General features: G+C 36.4%; 2 protein-coding genes and 1 long non-coding RNA gene across 3 annotated transcripts; 1 reads left to right on the top strand and 2 right to left on the bottom strand.

Annotated features, from left to right (window-relative positions):
• Nucleotides 1–9: 9 nt before the first annotated feature.
• LOC140224836 (uncharacterized) lies at nucleotides 10–8091 on the bottom strand. Its single transcript, XR_011900052.1, has 3 exons — nucleotides 7177–8091; nucleotides 990–1278; nucleotides 10–146 (listed from the first exon to the last, which is right to left on the bottom strand). It is a non-coding gene; the product is annotated as an uncharacterized lncRNA (long non-coding RNA).
• LOC109042931 (nonsense-mediated mRNA decay factor SMG8) lies at nucleotides 1467–21883 on the top strand. The gene is made up of 18 exons (XM_019059914.2): nucleotides 1467–1795; nucleotides 3084–3246; nucleotides 4674–4796; nucleotides 5286–5437; nucleotides 5975–6118; nucleotides 7038–7139; nucleotides 8085–8302; nucleotides 10339–10448; nucleotides 10882–11121; nucleotides 12639–12844; nucleotides 12998–13216; nucleotides 14103–14236; nucleotides 14918–15055; nucleotides 16403–16619; nucleotides 17860–17957; nucleotides 18862–19042; nucleotides 20324–20503; nucleotides 20842–21883. The coding sequence occupies exons 1-18, from the start codon at nucleotides 1728–1730 to the stop codon at nucleotides 20978–20980; spliced, it is 2832 nt and encodes a 943-aa protein (XP_018915459.1). The 5' UTR covers nucleotides 1467–1727; the 3' UTR covers nucleotides 20981–21883.
• Nucleotides 21884–23440: 1557 nt separating this feature from the next.
• CNBP (CCHC-type zinc finger nucleic acid binding protein) lies at nucleotides 23441–27587 on the bottom strand. The gene is made up of 2 exons (XM_019059850.2): nucleotides 27440–27587; nucleotides 23441–27345 (listed from the first exon to the last, which is right to left on the bottom strand). Exon 2 carries the CDS (start codon nucleotides 27309–27311, stop codon nucleotides 26865–26867), a length of 447 nt encoding a protein of 148 aa, XP_018915395.1. The 5' UTR covers nucleotides 27312–27345; nucleotides 27440–27587; the 3' UTR covers nucleotides 23441–26864.
• Between the last annotated feature and the right edge of the window lie 86 nt (nucleotides 27588–27673).

Below are 27673 nucleotides of genomic sequence, written 5' to 3'. Positions count from 1 at the left end.
CTCCTTATCTATAAATGTCATTTGAGTTTTTCTTTTACAGCAACCAATGATAAATGTAGATCCTCTCCTCTTTAAATAATGTGATAAGTTTCTAGTCCCTGAATTTTTAAAAGCAGGTAGGTAGATTTGAAAAAAGAAGAAAAAAACTGAAATCATTAAAGCAAAACTGATCTGAAAAATAAGTCACGAACTGGAAGTTGGTAAAGAGAGTATTAATAAGGGGTCTGCAGCATCAGTAAAGGTTGGTTCCACAAAAGCAGAAACAGTTGAAGTGCGCAACTCCTTAGAAATCAACACTACATTGAGAAATTAGTGTAACTCGCCTCAAAATCATTGGTTTCTTCAAAAATAATGTTTTGCTCATAAAAAAGTCAATTTCAGCGTTAAGTCTGTTCTTCCAAAGAGACTTCAGCAGCCCTACCACAGACTTTGACTTCCATCGATATTAATAGAACTTAGTTCCATTCCAATGGAATACCCCATTGGAATGGAACTGAGTTCTATCAATATCGATGGAAGTCAAAGTCTGTGGTTGGGCTGCAGAGAACTATTGATAGTATTTTCGTAAAGTACTCCTTGCATCACAATTTCATAGGTACAATAATAATTGAAGTATGATGCTTTTTTGCATGAATAAAGTCAATGATATCATTTCTTTTGATTCATCACCTCAATTGTTAAATGCTTTTCTGAAAGTTGCTTCTAACCACCAGCGAAATCAATCTTAAAATAGTATTCGTATCGGAGAGTGTGGGGCTCTCAATGTTCTCATTATTTAATTACCTCTGTTATTTCGAGTCTTTTTTTTTTTTTTTTTTCTTTTTTTTTTAATATTACTGATCTTGTCGCCCCCTTTTTTCAGAGGAATATTTGCTGTCGGAACCAACAAAAATGTGAACTTTTACCACAGTAAATGAACTGAACGAAAAATTAATAAATAACAACTAAGTAAATAGTTCATTTAAAACTTAAAAATTACTGATACCTACTGCAAAAAATCTCCTGGGACATTTTGCTTATTTCCTAAGGATGGCCTAGCCCACCGTCATCATTGCTCACAATTTTGTATGAATTTTGTTGCTCTCTCGAGGAAATTTTGAAAAATTTCCTGCGAAAATTTTTGGTAGTACATATCACTTTAAAAATATGAAGGAGTGGAATTTTGAAACATTTTCCAAATACCCATGAGTTTTCGCAATTCACTTCAGAGCCGTTTTCATGGATGGGACCTGTTAGCAGCTCTGCGTTAAATATCCGACCGATTTCAGTTCCATTAACCTGCAATAAATATTTAAAAAAAAAAAAAAAAATTAATAATAATTTTGATGTGCAGGTACATAGCTCAGATGCTCCTCGCAATCGCTATCTGCTACATATTCGAAAAAAATTGAAAATTAGCGGCAAAGATTAGCAGTAATCATCATCCAATCAGAGGCCATCTTTCGTTGTTTGTTTTTATAGTTTTTATCAATTTTGTAGGTTAGGTTATAGTTATGGTTTAACTTGAATTGCATTTTGCATTTTTCTCAATTTCTTGAGCGTCTTTCCATGTCTTTTCTCGACAGAAATAACTGATTTTTTTTAACTGCGGACACAGTTTTTTATTCTTATCCCCTCACATCGGTAGGCGCTGTAAGACTTATCAAATTTAGCACTCATGATTTTTTAAGACCACTCAATTTCTCATCTGGTTGTGTTTTGCCGTGTTGAAGTCAATTTGCCTCCAAATGAAATTACCTTGCACTGCTTCAGCAACCATGGACAGCAGTTTTCAGCTTCCTTTTGATATCTCTGAGTAAGTAAACTTATTTTTAAAAATCTGGAGAATGAATGAGCAAGGTGACTTCCAGAAAAATTGTTCAATGAACCGCCTATCTTCAATTGATCAATGAAGTTTTTTCAACCAATCTTCAGACAGTATTCTCGGGTCAATTAACTTCAAAATTTCATCTAATTCTTTCAAGACATTCAAAGTTATAATTAATCAGACTATCAAGAAATCTGTTCCAACATGTGTTTCTGAGTCCTGCGTGGAAACTCATGCGCTAAGCTTCGGATATGAAGGTCTTAAGAAAAATACTGGATCTATAATGTAGAACAGGCAGCTAACTGCATTTATTGGGAAGAGTGTCAGGTGTATAGGATGTGGCTCTATGGACCTTTGTAAGAAAATATTGGTTTGAGTAGTTAGATACGCTGGAAAATGCATAGACTACCTAGAGTTGTAATGTAAATAGGAGAGCTGGCGCCACTTTTAAGCATTTTCTAGGTCCCAAATTCTGAGACTCTTGTGTCACGCAGGGTCACATTTTCGATACACGGGGACCCAGCCATCTGATGTAAACAAAGAGGACGGAAATAACTATGTATTTTACATCGCCAGGAACTGTTTGACCAGATGGGTGCTAGCTCTACCATTTACATTACGATTCTATTTACTCTACGGGAAAATGAGGGACCAGCCAAAATTCGTATGGTTAGACCCGTGGCATGCGGTGCAGATAAGCAAGGCAAGCCCCGCTTGCCCAAAGATTTCAGAAGAAAGAAGAAAATTATACCCTTTGTTTGTTTTAAATTTGTTTATATTAATGACAAAAGGTGTAAAGTAAGCATATAGCAAGTAAGTCCAATTCACCTAGTGGCATCAAAAGCCCCTAGTTTATATACTTTCTGCCCAAATTATGGTACAATTTCCACAAAAAAATCGGTTTTTAAGCCTTCACATGTATCCGTAGACCTATTTGAGGGATGAGTTATCGTATCAAATGACTTTTTTGCTGAAAAGTCTCAATCACTGACCTTTCTTGTAAGAGTTGCACAAAATAAAACCAGAAGTGGTCAGAGTGTCCATGACCTTTACAAGGATTTTTTTCATCAATTGGTCCTTCGATCCTGTAATTTTTGCAGGTCTGTATTTTTCCAAATGGGAAAGCCTATTAAGATAGCAGGAAGGCTGAGAACTTTCTGCGCACTCGTCCCATTCTTTGTTTCCCACCATATGGGTTCAATAACTGAATTTTTTGGTATCTTTTTATGTTTAAATTAACTGTGCTGTAAGTTTATAATTTCTTTTTTTTTTGCAGTAAGTTATTTGACGGTCTTACAAATGATGTGGTCATTGTATCTGTCATTGGAAAATCCGCTCTTGGCTCTTCAACTAAGGTTAACTCTCTCTATGACACTCTTGGCTCTCGCATCTTTACAAAAATTGATTTCTCTAATTTTCAATCTGACAAAGATATAATGGTAAGCTGTGAAGAAATACTCTTTTTACTTATTTTTTCACCGAAGATGGAAATTGCTGTCATCAAAAATTGAAGATGACAAATTATGACTAAGCAAAGATCCCCTTAAGAATTTAATTTTCTAATCACAGCGGTGCAGGATCTTATAATTTTTAAGGATTGCCGGAGATAACTGCCGTTTTTGTCCACAACCTAAGGTAATTGAGGGGCTTGAAGGACATGGTGCTTAAGTGCAGTTTTTGCTATTTCGAGAAATACGCGTTTTAAGTCTTAAAATTACATGGAGCGGAAAGAAAATTCGAACTCACTTTTTCATGCTTTAAAGTTGGAATTTGGAAGTGAATTTTTTACAGAATATATTTCAAGTCTAGTTTTAGTTGAAATCATTAATATCTCAATTTTTTCAAAAACTGCACCTATGTGCCTTTTCCTCCCCCTCAATTGGGCTTTGAACCTGTTAAAATTTGTGGTTCTCACACATTTAGAGTGTCTTCGTCAGGCTGGATTATTTTGCGTACTAACTCAGACTCTAATTGGTTTCCAATTGCATCCCTTCAGGATCTGTGTTCAAAATGTTCATATCTCATGAAGACTGTAGATGCTGAAATTTTGATCAACTGAGAAAGTTCATTGGGTGTCCTAAAAGTCTTATCATTCATCTTCCTGAGGGGAAAAAATGAAGCTATTAAAATATGAGTTACACAAGTTTGAAGATCATCTCATTAGCTTTCTAGCGCAATCCTTTGGAGCTCCTTATGTAAGCAGTCCTTCTTCTATTTCATTCAGATCATAATTTATTTGTCAGGTAAAGTGTCTGTGCAAAGCATATTTTAATCTCTTCAATTTCCTCGCCTCTCTCACTCCCTCTAACAGAATTTTTTCATCCTTCATTTTTGACTGGTGAAATGGGAAATGCCAGTGAAGTATAACAATTGAAGATGGAGCAAGAGTTCTTTGACACCAAACGACCACTAAATGAGAAACGATTTCCTCCTCAAAATTCCATGCAGAACATGATAAGCATGAAGAAAAGGTTTTTGATACGTAAATTCAAACCTCCTGCTTATAAAAGAACAAAAGTCTACATGAGTCCAGGGTGCAGAAAATGTGACAGCCCAGAATGTTCTGCACCCCTGCATGAGTCGAATTGCACACTAAATGTTACCGTAGCAGTCTCTGTGGTATAAAATTATGACAGCCTCCATCTTGGTGCTTTGGTTTAGCTGTTCCATGTTGTGAACTCTTTGAACAAGGCAAGGAAGGGAAAAAACATTGCTCGATTAAGAGACCAAAACCATTGTAGTGCGAGATAAGGGACTAGTGTAAACTGGTAATAATTTCACTGTTCATCCTATCTATTTCCCTCCTGTAAATGAATCGTTCTGAAAGGATGTCAAAATTAATATTTATCCTCAATTCTTGTTTCAGTGTTGCATAGACGGATTCTATGATTCTGAACTGCAGACTATTTTTTTGCAACTTTGTGGAAGCCTAGATGCTGACTATTTGATTTCCAGCTACCAAAAATTAGGAGCTGACTTGGAAGAGAAGGTATATTTTAAGTTTTATTTATGCGCTTTAATGTTTAAAATTGCTGTCGGAAGCAAAAGCATAGTTTGGTTTTGTTTGGTACCCAGTGACTTCAAGAAATGACATGCAAAATAATCACTAAATATTAATTGACCCTTCAGTATTTCTGTATGAAAAAATTCCTCATGGCCTCGTGAACGCTCTCAACTGAAGCCCTTTTTTGTCCTTTCAATCATACTCAATTGGACGTATTTCTGTCAAACGGAACTAAGCGCCATGGAAAAGCATTGCGAGTATAGGACGGAATGAGCCCGACGCCCGGTTCCGCCGCCATTCCAAGCTCCCCTCTACCTTCCTCCCCCTATGGCGCTCAGTTCCGTTTGACAGAAAAACGTCCAATTGTAAAATCGTGCCCCTTCCTTTTTTCAGTTCTGGTTTTTCCAAATAAAATAATACTACCCTCTTTCATGTAGGTTCTCTTATGATGAATGTATTACTCTTGTCTGACAGGGTTTTTTCCATGTTTGGGCTACGTTGGAGCATCGATATACCAGAGCATTGCTGTTCCTGTTTTCTGTTTCACACATTATCATCTTATCTCATCCAGGAGCTGTCTTTGATTCAAATTATATTAATCTATTCAAAGTCCTTGATGCTGTACGGTAAGCATAGTCTCCTATTAATATCATCAAAGGTTTTTAGGAAAATTTCAATTTCCTTCAGAATGTCTGTCAGATGTATTCGAATGACCTATATATTTGTGATTTATGATTCAAGATTTGTGCTCTTCACAAGGTCCCAGGTTCAAGTTCTGACACCGTTGGAGAATGCGATTGTATACTTTCTTTGGAAAATACACACCAAAAAAAAAAAAAAAAAAAGAAATACATGTAAACCATTTAAAAAAGTCCTTTTGTTCAATGCAAAAATTAGGAAAGGAAGATTAATGTTGAAAAGTAAGTTTGAATGGTCTTCATTTCAGAAAAAATGGTGGCAGTGGAGCACAGAAATGCATACACCTCCTCACTCCTCACCTCCTCCTCCACTTTGTTTCTCCTCAATTTTCATCGAAAAGTTGTTATATAAGTAGCAATTTGGCATTTTTATTGTTTGTTTGCTGGTTAAGGACATCATTTCTTTCCCTTGTTCTTACTTTCTCTTTTTTATCAACTCAATTTTGAAACAAATTTAATTTTCAGTGTTAAATTGAAGAGTTCTTTATCTGAAGTTCTCAAATCAGTTGGTGGTTTAAACCCTCTTTGGATTTCTTCTGGCCGCCTTTGCTCTCCCAGGGTTCTCTTTTATTTTCAAGACTGTCCCGAAATATTTCGAAAAACTTCAAGGTGAGCAATCAAAATTCTCATTTCATTAGTTGCTTCATGTTGGTTTCTAGTTTCAACCAGTAGAATCGAACTGTTAAAGAAAACTAGAGGATAATGTATTTAGACCAAAAAATGGTGTTAAATCAGGATCATCATTTTGTGAACTCTTTTTCTCCCTATTAAAAAGAGCTATCTTATAACTGCTTGATGGCATGAAAAAATGATAACATTTGGGCGTATTTCTACCAAACAGAACTATGCGCAGGTGGGGAAGATGGGGTGTGCTTTTTAATCAATGGCTGTAAGAATGAATGGGAATTGTATATCATTAATGAGGGCAGCAGCGACAACCTGGGCACATGCCCACGGCTACAGAGTCTTTTATAGAGTTGGCACATAGTTCCATTTGCTGAATTGGAAAAGCAAGATTTTACACTCTGCCAAACAAAACTATGCGTCAACTAAATGCGACACTCATGAGTCGTGAGCATGTGACAAGAGAGTCTCCGTCGTTGCTGCTGCTGTCTCTGGCGCTTTATAATTCCCATTCATTCTTATGGCCATCAAACAACGAGTACACCTCATCTTTCCCCCTGCACATAGTTCTGTTGGGTAGAAATACCTTCAATACGTTTGCTAATTTAAAGGAAATGAGGCAATATTTTGGCCATTTTCCCCAGAACATGCCATTCTACATGTTTTAACACAAACACAAAGTTTATCACAATTTGTGGTCACCTGTCAAAAAAATCAAAATGAGAGCATTTTATTTTCAAAGTTGGATGAAAGTGTTGTTCACAGTGGATTCTAATGGAACATTTTACACATAGGGTTGCATACCATGTAGGACTTTGTGCTTTTTTCCCAGCACCATGTATGATATTATTATATCCTCGAATCCCATTAAACCATCCTCACAACTGTATCTGAATGATTTCAGGGTTCCAAACTACAAAGGTCTATACATAAAGAAATTTGAGCATGCACTTGAAGACCAAATTTACAGAATTTTACGGAAAAGCCGCGTCATTACAAATTACAGGTACATTAAAACTGATTGCTTTGATCTTTTTACGTACATACTGAAGCCCAGCCCAGGGTGAGCTTTGGCCTTCAAGACTATGCCTCTTCACACTGTTCTGTCCATGATCCGTCGTTTTATACCTGCGTTTCCTGGGCACCGCGGCTTCGTCCTGGTTTTTGTAGCACGGATGTGTTTATGTGGTAGGGTTGCTAGCCGTATCCACAACCACCTCCTTTTCCTCGGCTTGGGACCAGCGAGAGAGGAAGAGCTCACCCCTAGGCAGAGTCAATTGATTTAATCATTTTAATATACCATCATTTAAATTGAATCAATAAATAAATTATCATTACCATACATGATATTATCATATTATCTCATTACAACTCTTAGCGCGCACAAAATTCGCAGAAAATTTGTGCCAGGAATTCCTCCCCCTGTGCAATGCGCCGCACAAGCCCACCGACCGCTCACCACAGCGGTAGCCTCCCTCCCCCTCCTGGCGCCGCGACGCCCATCCTTCGCTGGCAGCAGGGCATATTGTTACAGGTTCATATTATCTATATTATTCTTGACTTAGTTTAACTCTATGCACTAGTATAAGTTGGGAGGGTTCATACCCTGATAAAGGGGTAAAAAATTCTAATTATGAAGGCTGTCTTTTGGTTTGGTGACTGGCGTGTTTTGGATTAATGTCCTCTTTAGAGGTGACTAGTCACAGCCTAAGTTATTTACTTGTGATTTATGAGAAATCGAGACAGGGTAAGTGTTTCAGAGACGCTTGCCCAGAGGTTTCTTTCCTGAGGTGATGTGAAATTATTAGTACGTAACAAATATCAATGACTTGACTTGCTATCAGTTAAGACAGCCTACATTTTTAAACTGTACAAAGCGCAGTTTTTTTATAATACTCTAAATAAGTGCAATTTTTTCATACTTCTATGTTTCTTTTGCATTCTTTTACAGTGCGAATTCCCTTTTCGCAATCCCTCCAAACCAAGAATTTGTGTACGTTCAAACGGACATCAAACCATCTCATGACTGGTCTTCTTATATAGTCAATTACATCACAGATTATTGTGATTCAAGGAAGCAAGACACAAAATTCCTGCCTCCAGCCGTCGAATCCAATCACTGCAGTTTTGGCTTTGAAAGTCTTCCAAATTATGAAAATTCCGATGCAGGTAAGATAAATTGAATGTAACGATCAATCCTTAATTTTCTTATTTTTTTTTTATCACTACCTATCAGCTGAATACAACTGCCCTTAAAGCTGTATTCATTGTCATCTAATGTAGATTGCTCTGACTTCTTAGACTTGCCTAGCTTGGAGGGGGTTAGTCTATTCGTTAAGTTTTTGCTTGATAGGTGGAGATTGTGTTGTTTCTACTAAATCTGTTTGCGCAATGATAAATTGGAGACAAGGAGTTCTGCTGTCTAAGACAAGAAATCTGTAACTTTATTCGAGGTTTTCAGTTTTTTTCTGATGAAATATGTTTAATTTCATGCAACTAGGGAATATTTAAGATAAAATATTTTAAAGATGAACTGGAACAGAGCGATATCTACAAAAATGTAGCTCTCTGTATATAGGACAAACGGGCAGAAATATTGATACAAGGACCAAGGTGCACTAAACCATGCCAAGAACAAGGAGTACGGTCACTTATCTCTGTCTGACCGTTTAGTTGATTTGAAACACCCCCCTGAAAAATATGAAATAAAGGTGATGAGAAGATGCCAAAAGGGTAAAAAAATGAACGTTCGTGAACAACTTGAATTAGACAGGTTCGAAACCAAAGCCATCCTCAGTTCTCAGACAGAAAGCATCATAACAACCGTAATTACCCCTCCCACCTTGATGAACTAGTACAAGATGACAGAAAGTGAGGAGGAAAGATGCATCAACGGATACCAGGGTTATCAGTCACATCGCGATAGCTGATGCGGAAACCAAACAGTAACTTCTTGTAATTGCGGAAGCGTATTATAATTTTAGTTTTTTATAATTTTTAGACGCCTTACCATGAGCGGTTGCTCAAAACGGCTATAGGTAGTAGAAAAGTAAAAGCATCAAAATGTGGAAAAATCGGTAAGGAAAAGGTTTCTTAACATCTTGATAAATATGACTGATAAAGTTAATAAAAGAAGTGATAAGAAATATTTACCCTTGATGAGATAGTGTTGTCTCAGCAGGCTGATTATTGAAAGATTAAAGCAGCCCGATAAGATATCGAATTGCAACATATTTCATGGTTAAAATAGAGCTATGTCTTGTCTTGTCAGGCCGACATAGTTTCAATAATTGGGCTGCTGCAAAGACTGCTTGCGCCACCATGAATGATATACTAGTAGCTCTACTAAGCAAAAACGCCGCAAGTTTATTCTAGATTTTTACTTTTTTCGGGATTTTTTTCTTATGAAATATTTAGCACCAAGGAAACCAGAGTACCTACATTTATCCCTGAGTTTTGCAGTATGACAATGCCATAATATCTGGAACTCCCCCTAAAGATATGTACAAACCAGGTTATCACGGTCCGGCCAAAGCATCACAAGTGCCATCGTTGATAAATTGGAACATAGAGCGACTTGATGAGGTTCAGAACTTTTATGTTTTAAATTAAAAATTCAGCTGTCAAGTATTTTAATTTCAAACTCATTGAAAAACATTTATCGTTTCTTGTTTTATTTAAAGTTCCTAGAGAAATGAAAACCATTTATCACAAACGGCATTATGTCTCAAAACAGAGTATCTTAATCACCAATGAAGAAACTTAACTTGACTTTTTTCCTCAAGTTTTATCCAAATCAGATGATGCGAATAATTCTGAATAGGTATTCAACATTTCAAGTCTGTCGTTTTTATGACAGCTGTGATTAATTTTTTCCGATTAGAGTATTTTGCTGTGAAAGAGGAAAATTTGGAATGGAATGAAATCATTCTTGCCTTGAAATGCAGAACTTGTATACCTTGTACTCTCTGAAATACATATATGAGGATGATCTCAAAAAAAGTTTCCTTTAGCTGTATTGCTTATTGTTTTAGTTTCACAGCATCTTACTGTCACTGTCTCTTCAATGTTTCTTTTTATGAAGTTTTTGTATTTCTCTTGTGCCACACTTGTATGCACTTACAGTAGTTTTATCTTCTGAAGAGGTGAAACCAACTCAGCTAACTGACTGAAAGTTATATTTTTTATGTTGATTCTGTTTCCAGAGCATAACATTTTAGAGTTTCTTACCCAGCACGTCAATCAAGCGTTGCACGAAGGTTTCGATGATAATGTAGGCCGTTATCCTTCATACCCTAGTCAAAACCAATTTGTTGTAAGTGCAGTATCCATTTTCAACGTTTACCTTTTTTTTCCAGGTACTTATAATACCACAAAATATTTTAAAAACATGTTTCAAAGTCAAAGTTAAAACAGTCTCGGCACTTCTAACTTCGGTCAGACAGGAGGAAAAACTTGACCTGAGTTTGCATTAGATGCTCGCAACTGACAGCATTCCTCTTCTGTGGTTATTTTGCCTCAAAAGCACCTTGTCACTGAAATGTTGAATTAGTACATAAATTTTAGCCGAAGTATTACTTTATTAATTCTATTGCATTTTATTGTTATTTTTAATATCGTTGTTTCCTAATAATCCCCTAGACCCAAGGAAAGAATCTCTGAAATTGAAGATATTGCAATAAAAGAAAATTAGAGTAATTTACAAATAATGATCTACTATTTGCTTGCAAATATTTTTTTTTTTCTAGCTCCCAACTGTAAAACTGTGGTTCCAAGCTGCCAATAAATTGCACACTTTTCTCATTGGTAAAGATGAAAAAAGTGCTGGTGTCTTGAAATTAGACCAGTCAATCACTGGCTTGTTTGAGCTTTTAGATACTGATGTGAAATTTAGTGAAGCGCGGTGCAGCAAAGTTCTTCCACTAGCCTTGGCAACGTATCAAGAAGGTCTCCCTCTTCATTACACACGAGATTATCATGAAAGCAGGGTATATACTTTTCTTTTATTATGCTTTAATACGAAATTATTTAATATGAACAATCAAAGGGCTGTGTCACTGAGATTGAATTTGAGTCAAGCTTTGAGGACCACAATAACCCTTTTAGGAGCCTAAATTGTAATGGACTTCAATTTGGTTTGATATTTTTGCAGTAAACAAGCACAGTCGTGATACATAAACTTTTTTTTTATAATTGTGACCGGAAAGCAAATAAACAAATGAAAAGTTACCCTGCAGCCAATTCTTCTCGTAACATCACAAAATCTGTTGCTGTGATATTCTTCCATTTTGAATGGGATCAAATTTTTGGCGATTTTGAAAGATTAACTAGTATTATATCAAATAAAAAAAAGGAAAAATGCAGAAATTCCCAGTATGGACGTAATTTCCGAAAATGAATTAAAAGAAAAAGATGTGCACTGTCATTCTTAACTATACTGCTGAGCCTGCATGAGCCTTTAGCCATATGAACTTTCAGATACTGTCAACTTTCCTCTCTTAAAATATGAATTTTCAGGGAAACCTGTGAGTATTTTTCCTCAAATTTTTCAGAGATGTTTATTTGCAATCTGGTTTAATTCATCTAAAAATTTCAAGAGAAATTATTCATGAATCTCCTTGAAAATAAGCATTTCACTGGAGGAAATTCGGTAGCTCCCGACTGTTCATACAGCGTTTCTCTTAGCATATCAGCATTCCTCACCGAAACTACCACTGAGCTTATGGTTTCTTTTCAGAATAGGAGAACATCAATAAATATTAGATAGGGTGGGAGATATGTCAAAAAATTCTGGCAATATATGACAACAGAGTGGAATCTAAAGAGGCATAGGGAAAAAACAGGAGGTGTTTGTATCTTGAGGATTGTTTACCGTGTGACGTAGGTCGGTACAACCTGGTCAGCCAAATCCGGAATTCGAAGTACAAAAAACGGACCATAACGTCCGATTTTTTTGCTTAAATCATCTCATGATATAATTTCAAACACTTTATGTAAAATGATTTTTTTCCATTAATCACATAATTTCCAAGAAAATCGATCATAAAAGTTGCCGCACTGGCCTACGTCATCAAAAAAGTCCAAGATGCCCGAAATGCAAAAACCTCCTTTTTTTCCTCTACGCTAAAGAGGGGTTGCTGATAGCTGAAGGACTGTAAGAATAGAACTTTTATATAGAGTTGTGTTTGAATCACATGTGAATTCCAGAGTTTTCTTTGGAATGATCTGTGACAAGACAGTGGCGAGGCATGAATGATATTGCCCCATTTGAAGCTACACTAAAAGATGGATTATTAAGATGTTCGAGCACCCTGTTTATCGATCCTTTTTCACAAGTGCGCAACCATCGCAGAGCGCGTCACGACACTGGTGACAGTGATGGTGAAGATGCATCTAACACATAGTTCCTCTTGTTCTATAGGAGGACAAATGAATTAGTAATTAGAGCCCCAAGTCTAGGAATCCTAAATTATTTCCGTGATTTGTTGTTTTGTTCTTGGCTCAGGTTGCTCATGCGATTTCAGTGTTTGGGATCCATGCCCGTGGACCGCTCCTAGATACTTATGTGATCAAGCTTGAAAATGAATGCGATAGGTTTTGGAGGAATGGAAGACAGATGTGTGAAGTTTTGAGTTTGACTGGCAATCCTTGCATGAATCCCTTGCACAAAGGAGGTCTCACTGATGCTTTTATACCGGAATCTGAACCCAGGTGAGAGTTCTCCTACTTGTTTTACAATATTTTGTGGGAGGTCCTAAAAGAATAATTTTTTGTCAAGCTAAAGTATAAATGCTAGTTCACATACCAATGGTAGTATACATACGTCCTTTTATCTTCTTAAACCGTTTGTTTATGTTTGCACAGCAATCAGTCGGCAGCAGATTTACCAATGATGGATCATGCAAGTGGGGTTGTTTACATGTCAACGTGTAACTGTGGGCGAAGGCAGGGAGCTCGCGAGGACCCATTTACTCTTCGCTCAGCAAACTATGAGTTTTATCAACTTCTTGCATTAGAGTGTACATGTCTCGCCCTTGATCGATTTGATTTCCCCGTTTTTCAGCCCAGCACTAAAGACTATAGGTAAGTGTAAGTTTCTGTGAAATAGTTTATTTTACTTCTTCGCCTCTCGTTTTTGCTACTTTCTTCATCTCAGCTCAATTTATTTTGTTTCTTCTGTATATTTGATGCCCCTTGGAATGTGTATTGGTCTCGAAACATTGTAATTGAGATTTATCGTCATTTGAAGCTAAATGAAATGAATTGAAGTTTCATAGGTCAGGTGGTTTTTATATCTTCAAATAAAGATTTTAAAATATCTTTTAAAAAAAAAAAAAAACCTCATGAAGCTCCTGAATGAGTCTTTAATTCCAATCATTGTTGCTTCATTTGATTTCTCTAGGTTATGGGATTTGTCTACAACATATTCGTAAAAGATATCCATTGAACTACTCCTTTCCAAGGCTGCCAGGTTGTGTGGTAAAATTTGGACATTTTACAAGGGTTTAAATGAGGGAAACATGCTTCAGCACTATCTGAGGACAGTGCGTTGTTTTCCACTCGAAAAGTACTAATTGCTAAGCCCAAACAGTTAGCATCATTGAGTTACAAATGAATGATTACATGGGAGTTGGTGTAAAGGGCCAGAGTCACTAGATTTCTGCAACTTAAGTGTTTTTTAATAGTATAATGTCCTTTTTAACGCAGATAATTCGTTTTAGCACAGGGGTAGCTTTGACTGTGAGCTGTCGCAAATGAACATTTTACAGCACATTTTAGTGATTCATAGGCGTTGATTTTTCCTGGCACCTAAAAGGAAATTTCACATATTTATTTAATCATTCTTCATTCCATTCCCTTCGATGCTTTTAAAATCACCAGCGCAAAGCCATATCCAACAAATTACCCAGCACCCAAAATCTGGTTATTTTTTACTTGTTATTTCATTATTTTTTCTTGGTAATTTTAGAGCTGCACAACTTTTCACAAACAATTCTCAATCACAGAGTCAGAAAGAAAGCAGCGGCAGCAGCAGCAGCAAGGGGAATAAAGAGCCAGCGACTAGTACTCAACTTCAGTCAAATACTCAAGATCTGAGCTTAGGTAAGAATTCTTTCATTTCTTGTATGATTTTGAAGTGAGTGACTTTCTTTATAGGATTTTCTTAGTCTATCACAAGAATTTAATTTTCGACATCATCCTGGTTTACGTAAATGATTGGAACTTTCAATTTTTTACAGTAGTGTTTGGTCATAACGGAATCTACATGATCGACGAAAACGTCTCTAACATCACAAGTTCTTTCGTCCCATTATATTTTAATGAGACAAAACAGAGAACCTTATTCAAATGTACTAAAAATTGGTTTGCCAAATTGTGTGCCATCTTTCTTTTATTTTGTGTGGAATCTTCCTCTAAAATTTTATATGGTAAACTTTTTGTCGCTGTTTCCTTAAATGCTACAGCCCATGACCAAAATCAGTCCCACCTTGTATTTCTTTAACTCCAGAGCTTTTGAAAGTAGAAGGTCTGTACTCAATAAATTAATTAGTTTCAGCCGGTCTTGAATGCCCTCTGCGAGATGTATTGCTTTTAACATAGGTCGAAGAGCTGAATATTACAATTGTTCATGTGTTTCGAGTTTAATGCCGTTTTGCTGGCATAGTGTGAATTGGGTTTGGAAGAGAATGCCAGTAGCTCAATCTTTAAATTAAAATTAGCGCAAGTGAGAGCGCAAAATTTCTCTTTTTTACAAGCTCAATCCTGTTTTAATGGTTTTTTCAGCTTTTGTTTCCGGACAGTCAGTTTCTTGCCCTGAAGAGAGTGGAGAAAGAGCCGATCTACAAAGTCATGCCGAGACTCCATCAGAGTATCAACAAATTGTAATTCAAGTTTCCAATTCGGAGGCTGATAACTCTAAAGGTAATTTAACTACTCAACAGTATTTTATGTAACAATGAATGAGCTTTAAAGAAAGACAGGTGGATCAGTTTATGTGGGGACTCTCCTCGGAATGTACCGTATCAATGATGATGCACCAGTTGCAGCGATTGACTAATTCTTTGAGCTGCTGAATGACGAAGTCTTATATTTGGAAACTGAAGGGAATATATTGTCATGGTCAATTTCAATAGAAGAACAGGATGCCAGATTGGTCACCAAGTCATAAGTACAATTGGTGAAGTTGTGGTCAATGACAATAGGAGGTGCATTTTTTAAATTTGTAAGCTAATTGAGTTAAATATTTTAATCAAATTTTTCTAATCGTGATATCTATAAGTAAGCATGGGTTCTACAAATTTGAGAGTCAAAATCTATTATCGATAATGTTGCAAACGCAAAGATTAAGCTTCCAAAAGTGAAGGTTTATCGATCATAGATTTTAATCTTAATCCCGATTTTCCAGCTCAGATTTCGTAAAATGGACTGTAGTAACAGGGAGAGAATAAGATCTGACCAGTAAGGCACAAAATTGATAGCTTATAACACCAAAGGATCAAGAATCTACAGGGAGCTATTAAATGGAAAATTTAATGGATAAAATGAGTTTAATGACGCCCCAGATCAGTACAAATTCATCAAAGCTTGCATCTACGCAACTTTTAAAGAGGTCCACAGAGTGCACTAAGAGATAACACTGGATACCAACTTCATGGTAGGAGGAAGAAATTGAGGAGGAAATAGGTGTAAAGGAGCAAACATACCTTTCTTTCTTTCACTCTAAGAGTGGTGAACATACAGTAAGAACTCCATTTATCAGATTTCACAGGACTGACAGATCGATCCGTTAAATTGTAGAATCCATTAATTCGAACTAGCTTGAAACCCTTGAAGGATCCGGAAGATCGATCTGTTAAATTGTGAAATTGCAATTTGACAAATTGAGGTCTTACTATAAAATTCAACTTGTTTGTCATAATTGAAGCATTTAATCTTTATTTCTGTCTTGATTTGTTAAACTTTGCAGAAAACATGATAGCACTACTTTTCTCTCCTTTAAAACCCACTGCCAAGCTCATCATGAAAAATTCTTAAAATTATACCTATAGTGGCAGCCCACTGTTACACCAAAAGGGCATCTGCCAATGTTATTAGGCTCACTCTCTACATGGCAACATGGCCTAGCATGTGTTAAGGTTCAGTGGTATATTCTTGTGAAATCTAACGCAGGCATGATTAGTTGAAACCTCACAAGAGCTAAACTCAAAATAAAACTTGAAATCACCTCAAAGTCACAGTCTTTAATTTTTGTTTTATAACATGTTCCAGATAAAAGTTTGGTCCGTCAACCAAGCACAACCGAATATCTTCCGGGAATGCTTCATTCCGAGTCGCCGCCCGGTCTTCTACCTCAGTTCCCTTCTTGGTCTTTGGTGTGTTTGGGCCCATCTAGTGTCTACTCACACAGTGCTGGTCTCCAGGAACAGCTCCAAATCGGTTTTCTTGGTGGATCTGCACACCTTTTACCATGGGATGTTGCTGTTAGGTTTGTGAAATACCTATCTTATCACCCACGCTTCTCTCCTGTCACTACCAAATAAATTTAGTGTGGATTCTTCTGTCCCTCTTTCTTTATAAGTTAAATACTTTGATGATTCCTTCTAATTTCAAGGAATATCAGTGCAGACGAGTTTATCATGACCCGGTAAAGTCCTAATGTATCCAGAAAACCTCAAATATACTGATGGGATTCGCTCCATAAATACTTGTCTTCTCTGAGTCATTTAAACACAATACAATTCTACATCCTCCAGTGCATTAATAATTGAAAGCAGGGTACTTGTTAATGAATAATCACGAATGTAGCCAGTAAGATTAATCCACTTCTACGTAAAATTTAAGTCCAAGACTCTTGCTGTTCTCTCCTCGTAGTTCTTACTTTATTTAATTATTTAAGTTTGTGTTTCTGATTTCGTACCAAATAACATTCTCTCCTCTAATTGCTTATTTCTCTCTCCAAACATTGCCACTGCTCAAAAAACATTAATCCTTAGAATAAATCTTTTCCAATGGACCACGAGACAAGGTACGAATTTCAGCATTCTGATGCATGCTTCTTAACCAAAATTTCACGTAAAACACGATGCGCACAACGAAAATTACCGAAATCAATTTCTTACGAAGATATTCAATAATTCTTGATGCGTGAATTCAAACCATCCGCTCATGAAAACTCATTGCTCCACGTGATTCACATCGCGCGTTAAACATTATCATGACAGTCTCTGCAATATAAAAATCTGGCAACCTCAATCTTGACACTTTGGCTCAGCTATAGGAAATTGCTTATAGTTTGAATAACACATGGTGGGAAATGAACATTGCTCGATTGAAAGCTTGCTGAAACCGTTGTAGTGCGCGATTTGACTCACGTAGAGCTTTGTGTTTCTTGTGAGCGGGCAGTTCAAATTCCTCGCAACCTATGTGAAATAAAAACGTTAATATCGTCGTTAGGAGTTAGTTTCAGTAATTTTTGTTGTGCAAATCGTGTTCTACGTAAAATTCTGCTTAAGGAACAAGTATCAGATTGCTTAAATTTGTACCTTGTCTAGGGGTCCATTGCGAATTTGAAGTGAGGGTAAGTTGCTTCGATTCCAATTCCCAGGATCCATTGCAAGCGCTCCATTACATAAGCACATGTAGAAAAATCCAACTCATCAATTTTACATTTTTAACAACTTTTGTAAATTTTGGATAGCTTCTAATCCCAAATTTCTTTTCTGTAGACTTGAAAATCAACTATTTAAAGAAAGATGGCAGAATTTTGATGACCGCAACAAATCTGGAAACAACACAAGGTGTCGTAAAAACAAAGGAGGGAAAGGTACGAAGACTTTCAGAATAATTTTCTTTCAAATGTTTACTTATGCAAAAGTATTATTACAAAGTAATGAAATTCTGATGTGCCCTGATTTTTATTAAATTTGTAAACTACAGAAGATTACTTCTCGGAATTGACATGGACCGATCAAAATTAGGCAATTTTGTTTTAAATCAATAAATGGCCAATCCTGTCTTCCTGTCATTTAAATTTTCTCAAGAAAAATACCACGTTTGACAATTTCTTGCCTTTTTCCACGAGCTTCCAAGTTTGTTCACTAAAAGGTACATTTTTGCTATTTCTTTCAGTGTCAGGATGAAAGATTCAGTTAACTTTCAGCATGGTTGAGCACATATCACTGATGCTCTGAAGGCTCTGGAATGATTTCTGAAAACTCGAATTGCTCTTTAAATCTCTTTTTAATCATCTGTTTAAGTCAAAACGAGAGTTACAATTTGAGAATTCCAGGATATCCCAAACCAAAAAAAGTCTTTTTTCCAGTTTTGATTAGCGCCTTTTCCATGAAAAAGGTTGAATTTCCAGCTAGGAGGCTGCAAAAATCAAGTTATTATTTTATTAAACTTATTTTCTTACCTTTTTTCCTGCCTTTAATGCATTTTGGGTTTTACCCATACTCAGAGCTACAATATAAGTCACCAGCCAACAAACAAACGAACCAACGAAACGTTTGTTTGTCACTTGTAATGTAGGTCAGGATGAAACCTGGAACCTAACAGCAGTTGGAAGAAATGCATGTAGATGAATTTTAAAAAACAATGACAACAACTAAATTATTGTTTCGACTAAAAATTGAATCTATTCCTTGATTTTCATGGCAGTGATAAATGCAAATCTGTTTAATCTCCCATTTATGTTAATTTATCTGTCTTATTTGGATTAATTGCAGAATCAGCTGAATTCACTGTCAAAATATTCGTCGGAGTCGAATATGAATGCCCGAAAGGTCACAGGTTTATGTGTGCAGGGCCAGACAAAATACTTAAGAGTTCTCCCGGAGGACATGTCAAAGATAACGGAAATAAAGTCACCAGTAGTGACATGCCTCTGTATTTTCCGTGCCCGTGCAGGTACTCTTTTTTTCCTATTTTCCCGAGTCTTTTTTTGCCTTTTATCTATGCTTTACAGGGACGCAACATCAGGCAGTCTAACGAGTGGTTTGACACACCAGGTGAATGCGCCTTTATAATCAACAATATAAAGACCATACAAACAATGCATGTACAAAAATATAAAGACCATGGATTGGTGGTGGTTGGTGAGAAAGCCCGCCCAAGATGTAGTAGTCATGCAACAGATTGGGGGGGGGGGGGGGGAGTTCGGGCTGTTTTTAACCTCCGGACCTGAAAGTAAGATGGTAAGATGACCCTATCCTAAACCCCAGTCCTGGTGGGGCGTGTAAGTCACCACACCATTGGTGGAGAACAGGATCAGCCAATCTATAGTTTATGAATTGTTGGTCACAATATGCAAGAATTGTTTTTTCTAGATACTCTTTTAGCTATCAATGCTTACACAACCGAAAAAATAGAGCATTAAACTGTGACTAATAGAAATAAAGGAGGTAAAAAACTGAGATCTGATAAATGACAAAAGGAAAGGAATTCACGGAAAAAATTAAATTGCTTATTTAACAATTCAATTGCTAAAAAAAAGTGACTGCAATATTTCAATGTAGATTTTACAACAAAAAAATGCTACTTTAACCACTATTGTAAGCTAATTTAACCACGGGGGTGGTTAAAGCAGCCTTTTTTCGTTGTAAAATTTACATTGAAACATTGAGTCAATTTTTTTAGCAATTGAATTGTTAAATCAGCAATTTAATTTTTTCCGTGTTATAAGAAAGTTAAAAACTCGAACTGACTCATTAAAAAGCTTTTTTGAAAGGTTTTTCTTATTTTTTATTTTTGATCCATGAGTTTGAGTTCCTTATTTTTTTCCAATTCCTTTTTTTCAATAATAAGTGCATTGTCAACTAATTTTAACTTTTAAATATGGGTGTTAAGCTAAATGTAACTACTTTTGTAATACTCAGTTCCTCAATCAACAGTGTTACTGTACTCAATATCATGCATGCATAAACAAAAAAGAAAAATAATAATAGTTTCAGGCACTACACTGAAATAATCAACCATCACACTCCAGAATGTTTTGTTAAAAAGTTTTATAAAATGGATCTCATTACAAGTTATCAATGAGGAGTTGACGTTCCTTCTGCTAGCATGTTCAGTGGTAATTAATATAACATTTTGGTTTGGAGTTTGTAAATTTTATCATGGCCCAACAAACTTAGGTTGCCCTTATTAGTTGTATCTAATTGGAACTTTTCATTACTTCGACTCTTACAGGAATTCGAAGCCTTTAATAGCGCAACTCATGCGACTACATGTTGTCACTCCAAAAGCACCAGTGCATGTGACTCTCAACCCAAGAGTTCAACCAGCCTCCAGTCCGTGTCCGACTTTCATCACAGGCTGCCAAGAGCCAATCAGACTCTCACAGAGCGCTTATTGGGTTCTCCGTTTGCCGTATCCTTTCAAACTTTTTTCTTTCTTATCTAGAACGTTGAACAATTGGGTTTTCTTCAAAGTAGCAAATTTTCAATCAAACTTCAACTTTTTGACCTTTTCAAACTTTCGACCTCACTCAGTCGTCTTCTTAATTTTTCACACATTCTAAATACCTATCATAACTCTAATTGATTTTTGAGAAACTCGAAGTAGTTCTTGTCAAGTTGAGGATGGTTTTTTCAGAGTTCGCTATTTTTTTCTAAAAAGTTTTTCTTTCAGTTGTTAGTTAGTTTATTACTTCTATTTTCTCGTATTTTATAATTTTTTAAACAATGCTCCTTGACCAAACTTTTCAGTTATGTGTATGCCGGGGATCGAGGCCCATATTTACCTCCCAAAGAATCACCACCCTCGAATTGCGGCCGTTTGTTAGCAGGTGTCTATGGGATCACTGAAATTGCTGTGGAGTCCAAAAGAGAGGCCAACCCAACCTAGCTTCCTTCCAAATCACAATGATGGATGGAATATCTTGTGCCCAGCATGCATTTGCCTCTATGACGAAGTGAATGTTTTGGGACTTTCACTTTGTTGAGGTTATTTTCTCATGGGATAAGCACATCTGCTTGTGTCACTTCTCTGCATCTAGCTAATGGCGGTCATTAGTTCTGCAGTGAAGCACTGTGCAAGCTGCCCGATCTTCACAATGGGCTGATTTTGAAAGTTCAACTTGTCTGAAGATACAATAGGCTGCCAATCATTGTCGAACATAGATTTTCGTCTGAAATACAAGATTTTAAGGTCTCAGGAGGGCTCTCTTTAAGCCCAACAGCAAAATCGCAAATACATTCTCAGTTTTGTGTAAATCGTCTCAGCTGAAGATCATCAAAATCACAGGCAGAGCCATTGTGGCTGCTCCTCATTATACCCATGAATAATCAGAATTTTTCTATGGTTTGCTATGTTATGTTGTTACGGATAAAAGCCAATTTCTAAAGCAAGTTCATCATTTAAATCGATTGTGTGAATGTGAAATGAAGAGTTTGAAGTACAAAATAATGCAAGTTCCCTCACCTTTTGTTCTCAAATTTATATTCAGCATACCTTCAAGTGTTACCATAGAAAATTTCAAGTCTGTATCCGAATCATTGAGCAAGCTGTAAGATATGGAATTTTTTCCGAAGGAATGTGCCCTGTTTAAAAAAATTGTTGCTGCACAAGTCAGCCCTTACAAATGGAAAAATTGGCCTTCAGTAGAAGTGAGATTGAGAGGGAATATGAAGTGAAAAGTATCCCTCTAAAATTTATTTTTAAAGGAGGCCGGACTGAATTGAATTATTCTGTACCTCACTGATACTTGTCTAATGAGTCATCCAACTAATAAATTGATTTTTTTTTTCACTGGACTGTCTCTTATTTCTTTTTATTGTTGATTTTGGTGGCCTTTTTTCTCTGTTAGAAGTAAATTTGTGGTGATTTTTTTTTGTATAGGGTAAAAACGTTTTCCCATAAAATGAATGCCACTAAATTAAAGTGTACTGAAATTTCTCACCATTGGGAAAAATTCAAATTCAAGTCTCCTGCACTTTACTTATCCATACTTTGAAACGTCGAATGTGATCATCCTAAGGCTTTCCAAATGACATTGGTACCTCATCTCCCTCATCAAATTCTCTATATTTTTTGGAAAATCTGCTTGCACTGAGAAGAATCAACAAATTCAGCTGATTAATTATTTATCTTCACATATAAGAATCCCTCATTTCTTGTTGGTATGCTTTCCAGAAAATTTCCCGCCAAAACCAGTTATTTTGTAACCGGTATTTTACTGTTGCAAATAGAGTTTTTATGGTGAGTTACTGGTTTGGTAATATGACTAATACCCCTTAAGCGAAAGTGTAACTAAAGTATTTTGTATTGCTGAAGAAAAGTAAATACCTGGCCGATATTACTCAAGTTTTTAGTTATACGAGCTTCTCTGTGCAGATGAAATTTTTTATGCATGGGCTAGAAAATGTAGTTCCTACATGCAAAATGCTGTACTAAGTAGCAACAGAGTGATGCCCGAAAAGCTATGCCGTGGAAACTGCTGATAGAATCTCGAGTTGCCACGTAAGTTCAGTCTCTCAGATCAGAGTTTGCAGTTGCACGGACGATTCTCATCTCATATTCCTGATGAAAGGTGACTTGCAGGAAGAGCAACAGCAGTTATCTTTATAAACATCTTTGATATCTCTACGAGTGTCAGTCAGTAGGAAATTAAATATTTGAAACTAAGCTAAAAATAATAGCTATAATGACAATGTGTTTCTCTTTCTGTAAGGCAGTTTTAATCTTAAGTATGAGAAGTGCCATCTGTAAACTTTGAACCTATAAACTGAGCTTGCGTGGCAACACTTGAAAATTATCCTACTTTTATACGAAGATTCACCGATGAGAATTTCCAGTGAATCTTATTCCCAAGTAGCCAAAATAACAGTTTATTCAACATCCTGTAGTTACAATATTATTTGATGGCCTTCCATAACTTGAGAGAGATTGCAGAAAGACTTTGACTGAAGAGTGAATTCTCTAAATTTCTCTAGAATGAATTTACTTTGTTAGTTTACTCTTTCAAAGTTCAAGGCACAATGAATGAATGCAGAAATAATTAAGAGAGCTTCCATGATGCAATTAAGTTCATGACAAGCAATTATTGCTTGGGCCAAGTTGTTCTCTGGTAATTAAGAGGGTGATCAATATTAGTTTTCAACACAGGTGTTAAATGAGGCCAATATGCATTCCAGAACATTAACTTGTTTTGATGCTAAATGTGAACGGTTTCCTAGAAGTAAAGAATGGGCTAAAAAATCATGGAATACTATCACTCTACTAAAATAAGTAACTTGTCATTCTTTTAGGCCGATTGTGGAAAAAAAAAGTTATTAGGGGCAGGCTGAGCTAAGAAAGAAATTAATATTTTTTTCACAAAAATAATTTATTCTGTTATAGGAATTAAAATATAATTGTACCAATATTTCAAAAAAGTAAGCACAATGCGATATAAAAAACAAAAGGAAAAAAAAACAATTAACACAAATCTAGTTTTGTAAATTTTGTCTCGGGGCTTTCAAAAACTGATAATTTCAGACACAGAGAAAAAGAGTAAATCTGCAGGAAATGTTAAATTTTGAAGTAAAAATAATCTGCTAGCATGAACCAAGACTCAGATGAGCAGAGAATTTAAGAGAACTGTGTAGTAAAATAAAATTTTTTTCTTCAATGATAGTGAACAACAGAAAATTTACAGACGAGTGTAAAATGAGAAGAGAGACAAAATGTTACAGTAAGCAAAAACGAAAAGTTTTTTCCCAGAGACGAAACGAATACACCAATGTACCATTAATTTAAAGCAACATTTAATAGGTTCAAACATTTGGGTATGCAAACATCTCATCATCAGAATTCATTGGCCTAGAAGCTTTAGAGCTAAAGATTTTCCTTATTTAATTGTGATCTGGAAGAGGTAGGTACTTAAGGTTATAAAAATACATTCATCGAAAGAAAAAAGATCACAGTTGCAAAAGAAAATGCCCAAGGAGATGTACGGGTCAATTTGTCACTAGGATCACAGATTCTAGAAATTGACAATAGTCTTCGATGATAAAAACTCTTCTACAGTTCAGATGAAACATAAAAATCTTTAGAAACTGAACGAGATACTTGGGTGTTTGTTTCAATACAAACATAACAGGATTTTAACTTCTAAGGTATAACATGCATTAGGGCTAACAATGTTATGACAATGTGCATAGAGATGCAGTTAACTACTCGAGATGATGTAATCTATTTGCACTCTCCAAATTCATCTAATACTTATTGGAGCTACAGAGGGAGATTAATCGACCAATTAACGTTAAAACCATGTCAAAGAGATAATTTCATTACTACAGTCCATGACTGATTTGCAGTCAGATTTACAACTGAATCAATAGTCGAATCAACAAAGACGAGGGCAACACAATATTAGGCAATGGCTGATCCTTGCTCTTTTCTTGCAGTGCTCACAAGTACGCAGTTTTTAATGCATTTTGATTTTAACTGAAGAAAACCATAAAACCATAACTACTTATGTTTAAAGAAAAATCTCAACCACCAACAATTTTAATTAATGAATGCATCATGATCTCTAGCCATGATCAAAAAATGAAAATTAGATATTTCGAACAAGGCATTCATCTTTCAGAAGTACCGCTTCCCTCAAACCTCCACTGTTTGAAACGCTGAATTTCTCTTTTTCTTATTCTGACCTCGACAGAATGATATCAAATTTGAAGTAAAAATTGAAAAGAATAATTTAATTTTGTTTTAATTTTAAAGGTTGCGATTCTTGAAGGAAACAGATAAAGATAAGGAGGGAGGAGGCCTCAAAGGCTGAGGTCTCTGAATTTCCAAATCAAAAACCAAATATAAGTTTTTTCTAATAATAAAAAAAAAATTTCTCACTGAGGACTTGGTCATCATAACAAACTAATCAAGGATTGAAAGAAGAAATTGGGGGGGGGGGGGGGGGGTAAAAAATATCAAAAGGAGTCAAAACTGATTTTGAGGAAAACTGTACAAAGTTAAATACTTAGGCCTTTTATTTCGAGAAATTAATCCACAGTTGAAGCAAATGTGAACAGAGTAAGAAACTAAATGACAGAAAAACGCAATTCTATGTTTTGTGCAGAACATTGCAGTTGCCACTCAACCGACACCTTCATCGGCTGAGAGGACTTTATCTAGAAACCTCAGCTTTCCTATCATTTGAGGAGCTAGAGGACGAGACCACTTTTGAATTCAAGTACTTCCTGATCAGATTTACATGAGAGCAAAAAAATCCCTCTTGACACAATCGCAAAAACTGCTGTGAAGACAATAAAACAAACTAATTGGTCTGTTTTCACAGCACTGAATACTAAATGAGGCCTGAGCAATTTTAATGAGGAATGAAAAAGGTAATAGAAAAACTGAGTGACATCCTGCGCTTGAATTTTTTTGGTCCTGAATTAAAACATAGAGCTATGAACATATGGCTGGCTGCACGTTGGGCCTTTTCCATGCTAATGTTGAGTTTAAAATTCCTGAGGATTTAGGATACTTTCTTTTTCCAGCAGGTTGAAGCTTACAAGACCATTGCTGACCGGTTATAATGAAAGAAGTATTTGAATACATGGGCGGTAACAATAAAATGCTAACATTGTGCTTATAATATGCTTGGGTACTTACAAATAATAATGAATAGCTTCAACATCTAATTAGAATGATGAAAGGTGCCCCAATGGAAGAGAGATCAAAGCTATACGAATTTACAGCAGACAAAATGGTATACATCTTAGAAGATAGGAGTTAATTCGCTTGGTTTCTAACCAGTTGCAGTCCTGGGATCTCAGAAGACCGATGAGACCATGGTAATATTAGATTTAGTGGTTTCCGAGGTTCAAAGCCTTGAAGGCAATAAAAGCCAACTACCTGCAAGATTCTGCCACAGGGAGGAGTGCGAAATGGATGGTAGAGAGAAAAATTCATTGGGAAAGACAACCCTAAAATGAGGATTCCTTCAGTCCTGCTAAAGTCAGCATCATAGAACCTACCATAAAGTCAACGTTGATACCCTGACAAGAACATTCGGTGAATTAGCACCTTATAATGGGTAAGTACAATAAGTTAAATGACTGCGACATAAAAGAATTTCTCTTATTGCCGCCTCTCGGAAAATAAGTTTTGGCTCCCGATTTGGAGTAGGGCTGCGTTTCATTGTATTTCGGGGATCTCAGATGAAAATAAGGAGAGGCACCAGGACTTTCAAAACATTGGCGTAATCAAATTTTCCTGACATTCATTCGAGCTTAACTTTGGAGAAAAAATTGAACAGGTTGAAATAGGAAATGAACACCATAAGTACGTCTGTGGATTAGAGGCTCAGGGAGCAACTAATAGGTTCCATTTGATTACAAAGCACAAAGGTAGGAATGAGAACAAACGTTGACACTCGGAATCTACTGTAAGAGGATTGAGGAAGGCTATACACATCGTAATAGGTGTCGGCTATTGAATTCAGGCTCATGGTAAGATCGACCGGCGCTCCTTGGAGTGTACCAGATGGCCTCTTGAAAGAATGCGTAAAACAAAGTGAAATGAGGATGAGAGGCTGATGAGGTTAACATGATAAGAACTTTTCTTGGTAGACATGTCTGAACCTGAGCATGGTGAGGTTGGATGGGATAAACGTAGAAAGGGGGCAAGAGCTGTTAGATATGAGCGACCAAAGATGAGAAAAATAGAGGTGGATTTAAACATAATGTCCCGTTAACAAAATAATTATCTTTATCAAACTTAAATTTGAATAGGGTCTTCGTGGTTACTCAGCAACGGTGCATTCACGGCTGATGTGACCAGCGACACCGCATCGGTAACAACTTCTACTATTCTTCGGACAGGATCTAGCAAAATGTCCAGGTTCATCACAAAGTCTACAGGTCTGGCTGGAGCCAGAACCACCATCGCCACCTCTCATATTCGGACACTCTCGGGCAAAGTGGCCAATATCATTGCAATTGTAGCATTGGGATTCACTGGTGGTCGACGTGCAGTCTTTGGCTATGTGGCCTTGATTATTACACTTGTAGCATTTACCCTGATCTTCTTTACACTCACGTGCGAAGTGTCCGATTCGGTTACAGTTGTAGCATTTATTCTCGCGTCCTCCTCTGTAACCACCGCGGTCGCCTCCTCCTTGAGATTCTCTGCATTCACGGGCGAAATGACCCTGCTTATTGCAACGGTAACATACACTGGCAGAACTCATCTTTCAGGCCTGTTCTACTTAAGCAAATCGCAACCTGTAAGATAAAATCAGGAGCATTAGCTTCAGTTCTTCACTGTAGGAGTGAAAAGAACAGAACTAGAATGAATAAAATAATTAAATTAACTTACTTCAAAAGATGTTGTTTATCCACGTGCAAGGATTTCTCGTACCGCGTAGCCAAAAGAGAGAGACAGACAGAGGAAAATCTCAAGTGATTTCGCAACGTTGTGATGCAGGCTCCTGATTTCGGCATCGAATGGCGCCAAGTGCACGAACAATACAAGAATATGATCATTTTAATAAAGTCTCCTAGAGTGCGCTGTTGTTATTTGTTTGGTGCATTTGGCAACGTAAACGATTTG

Source organism: Bemisia tabaci, chromosome 6 (genome assembly GCF_918797505.1).
Source record: "Bemisia tabaci chromosome 6, PGI_BMITA_v3".
Classification (NCBI taxonomy): Eukaryota; Metazoa; Arthropoda; class Insecta; order Hemiptera; family Aleyrodidae; genus Bemisia; species Bemisia tabaci.
This window is presented reverse-complemented; position numbering and strand designations above follow the sequence as displayed.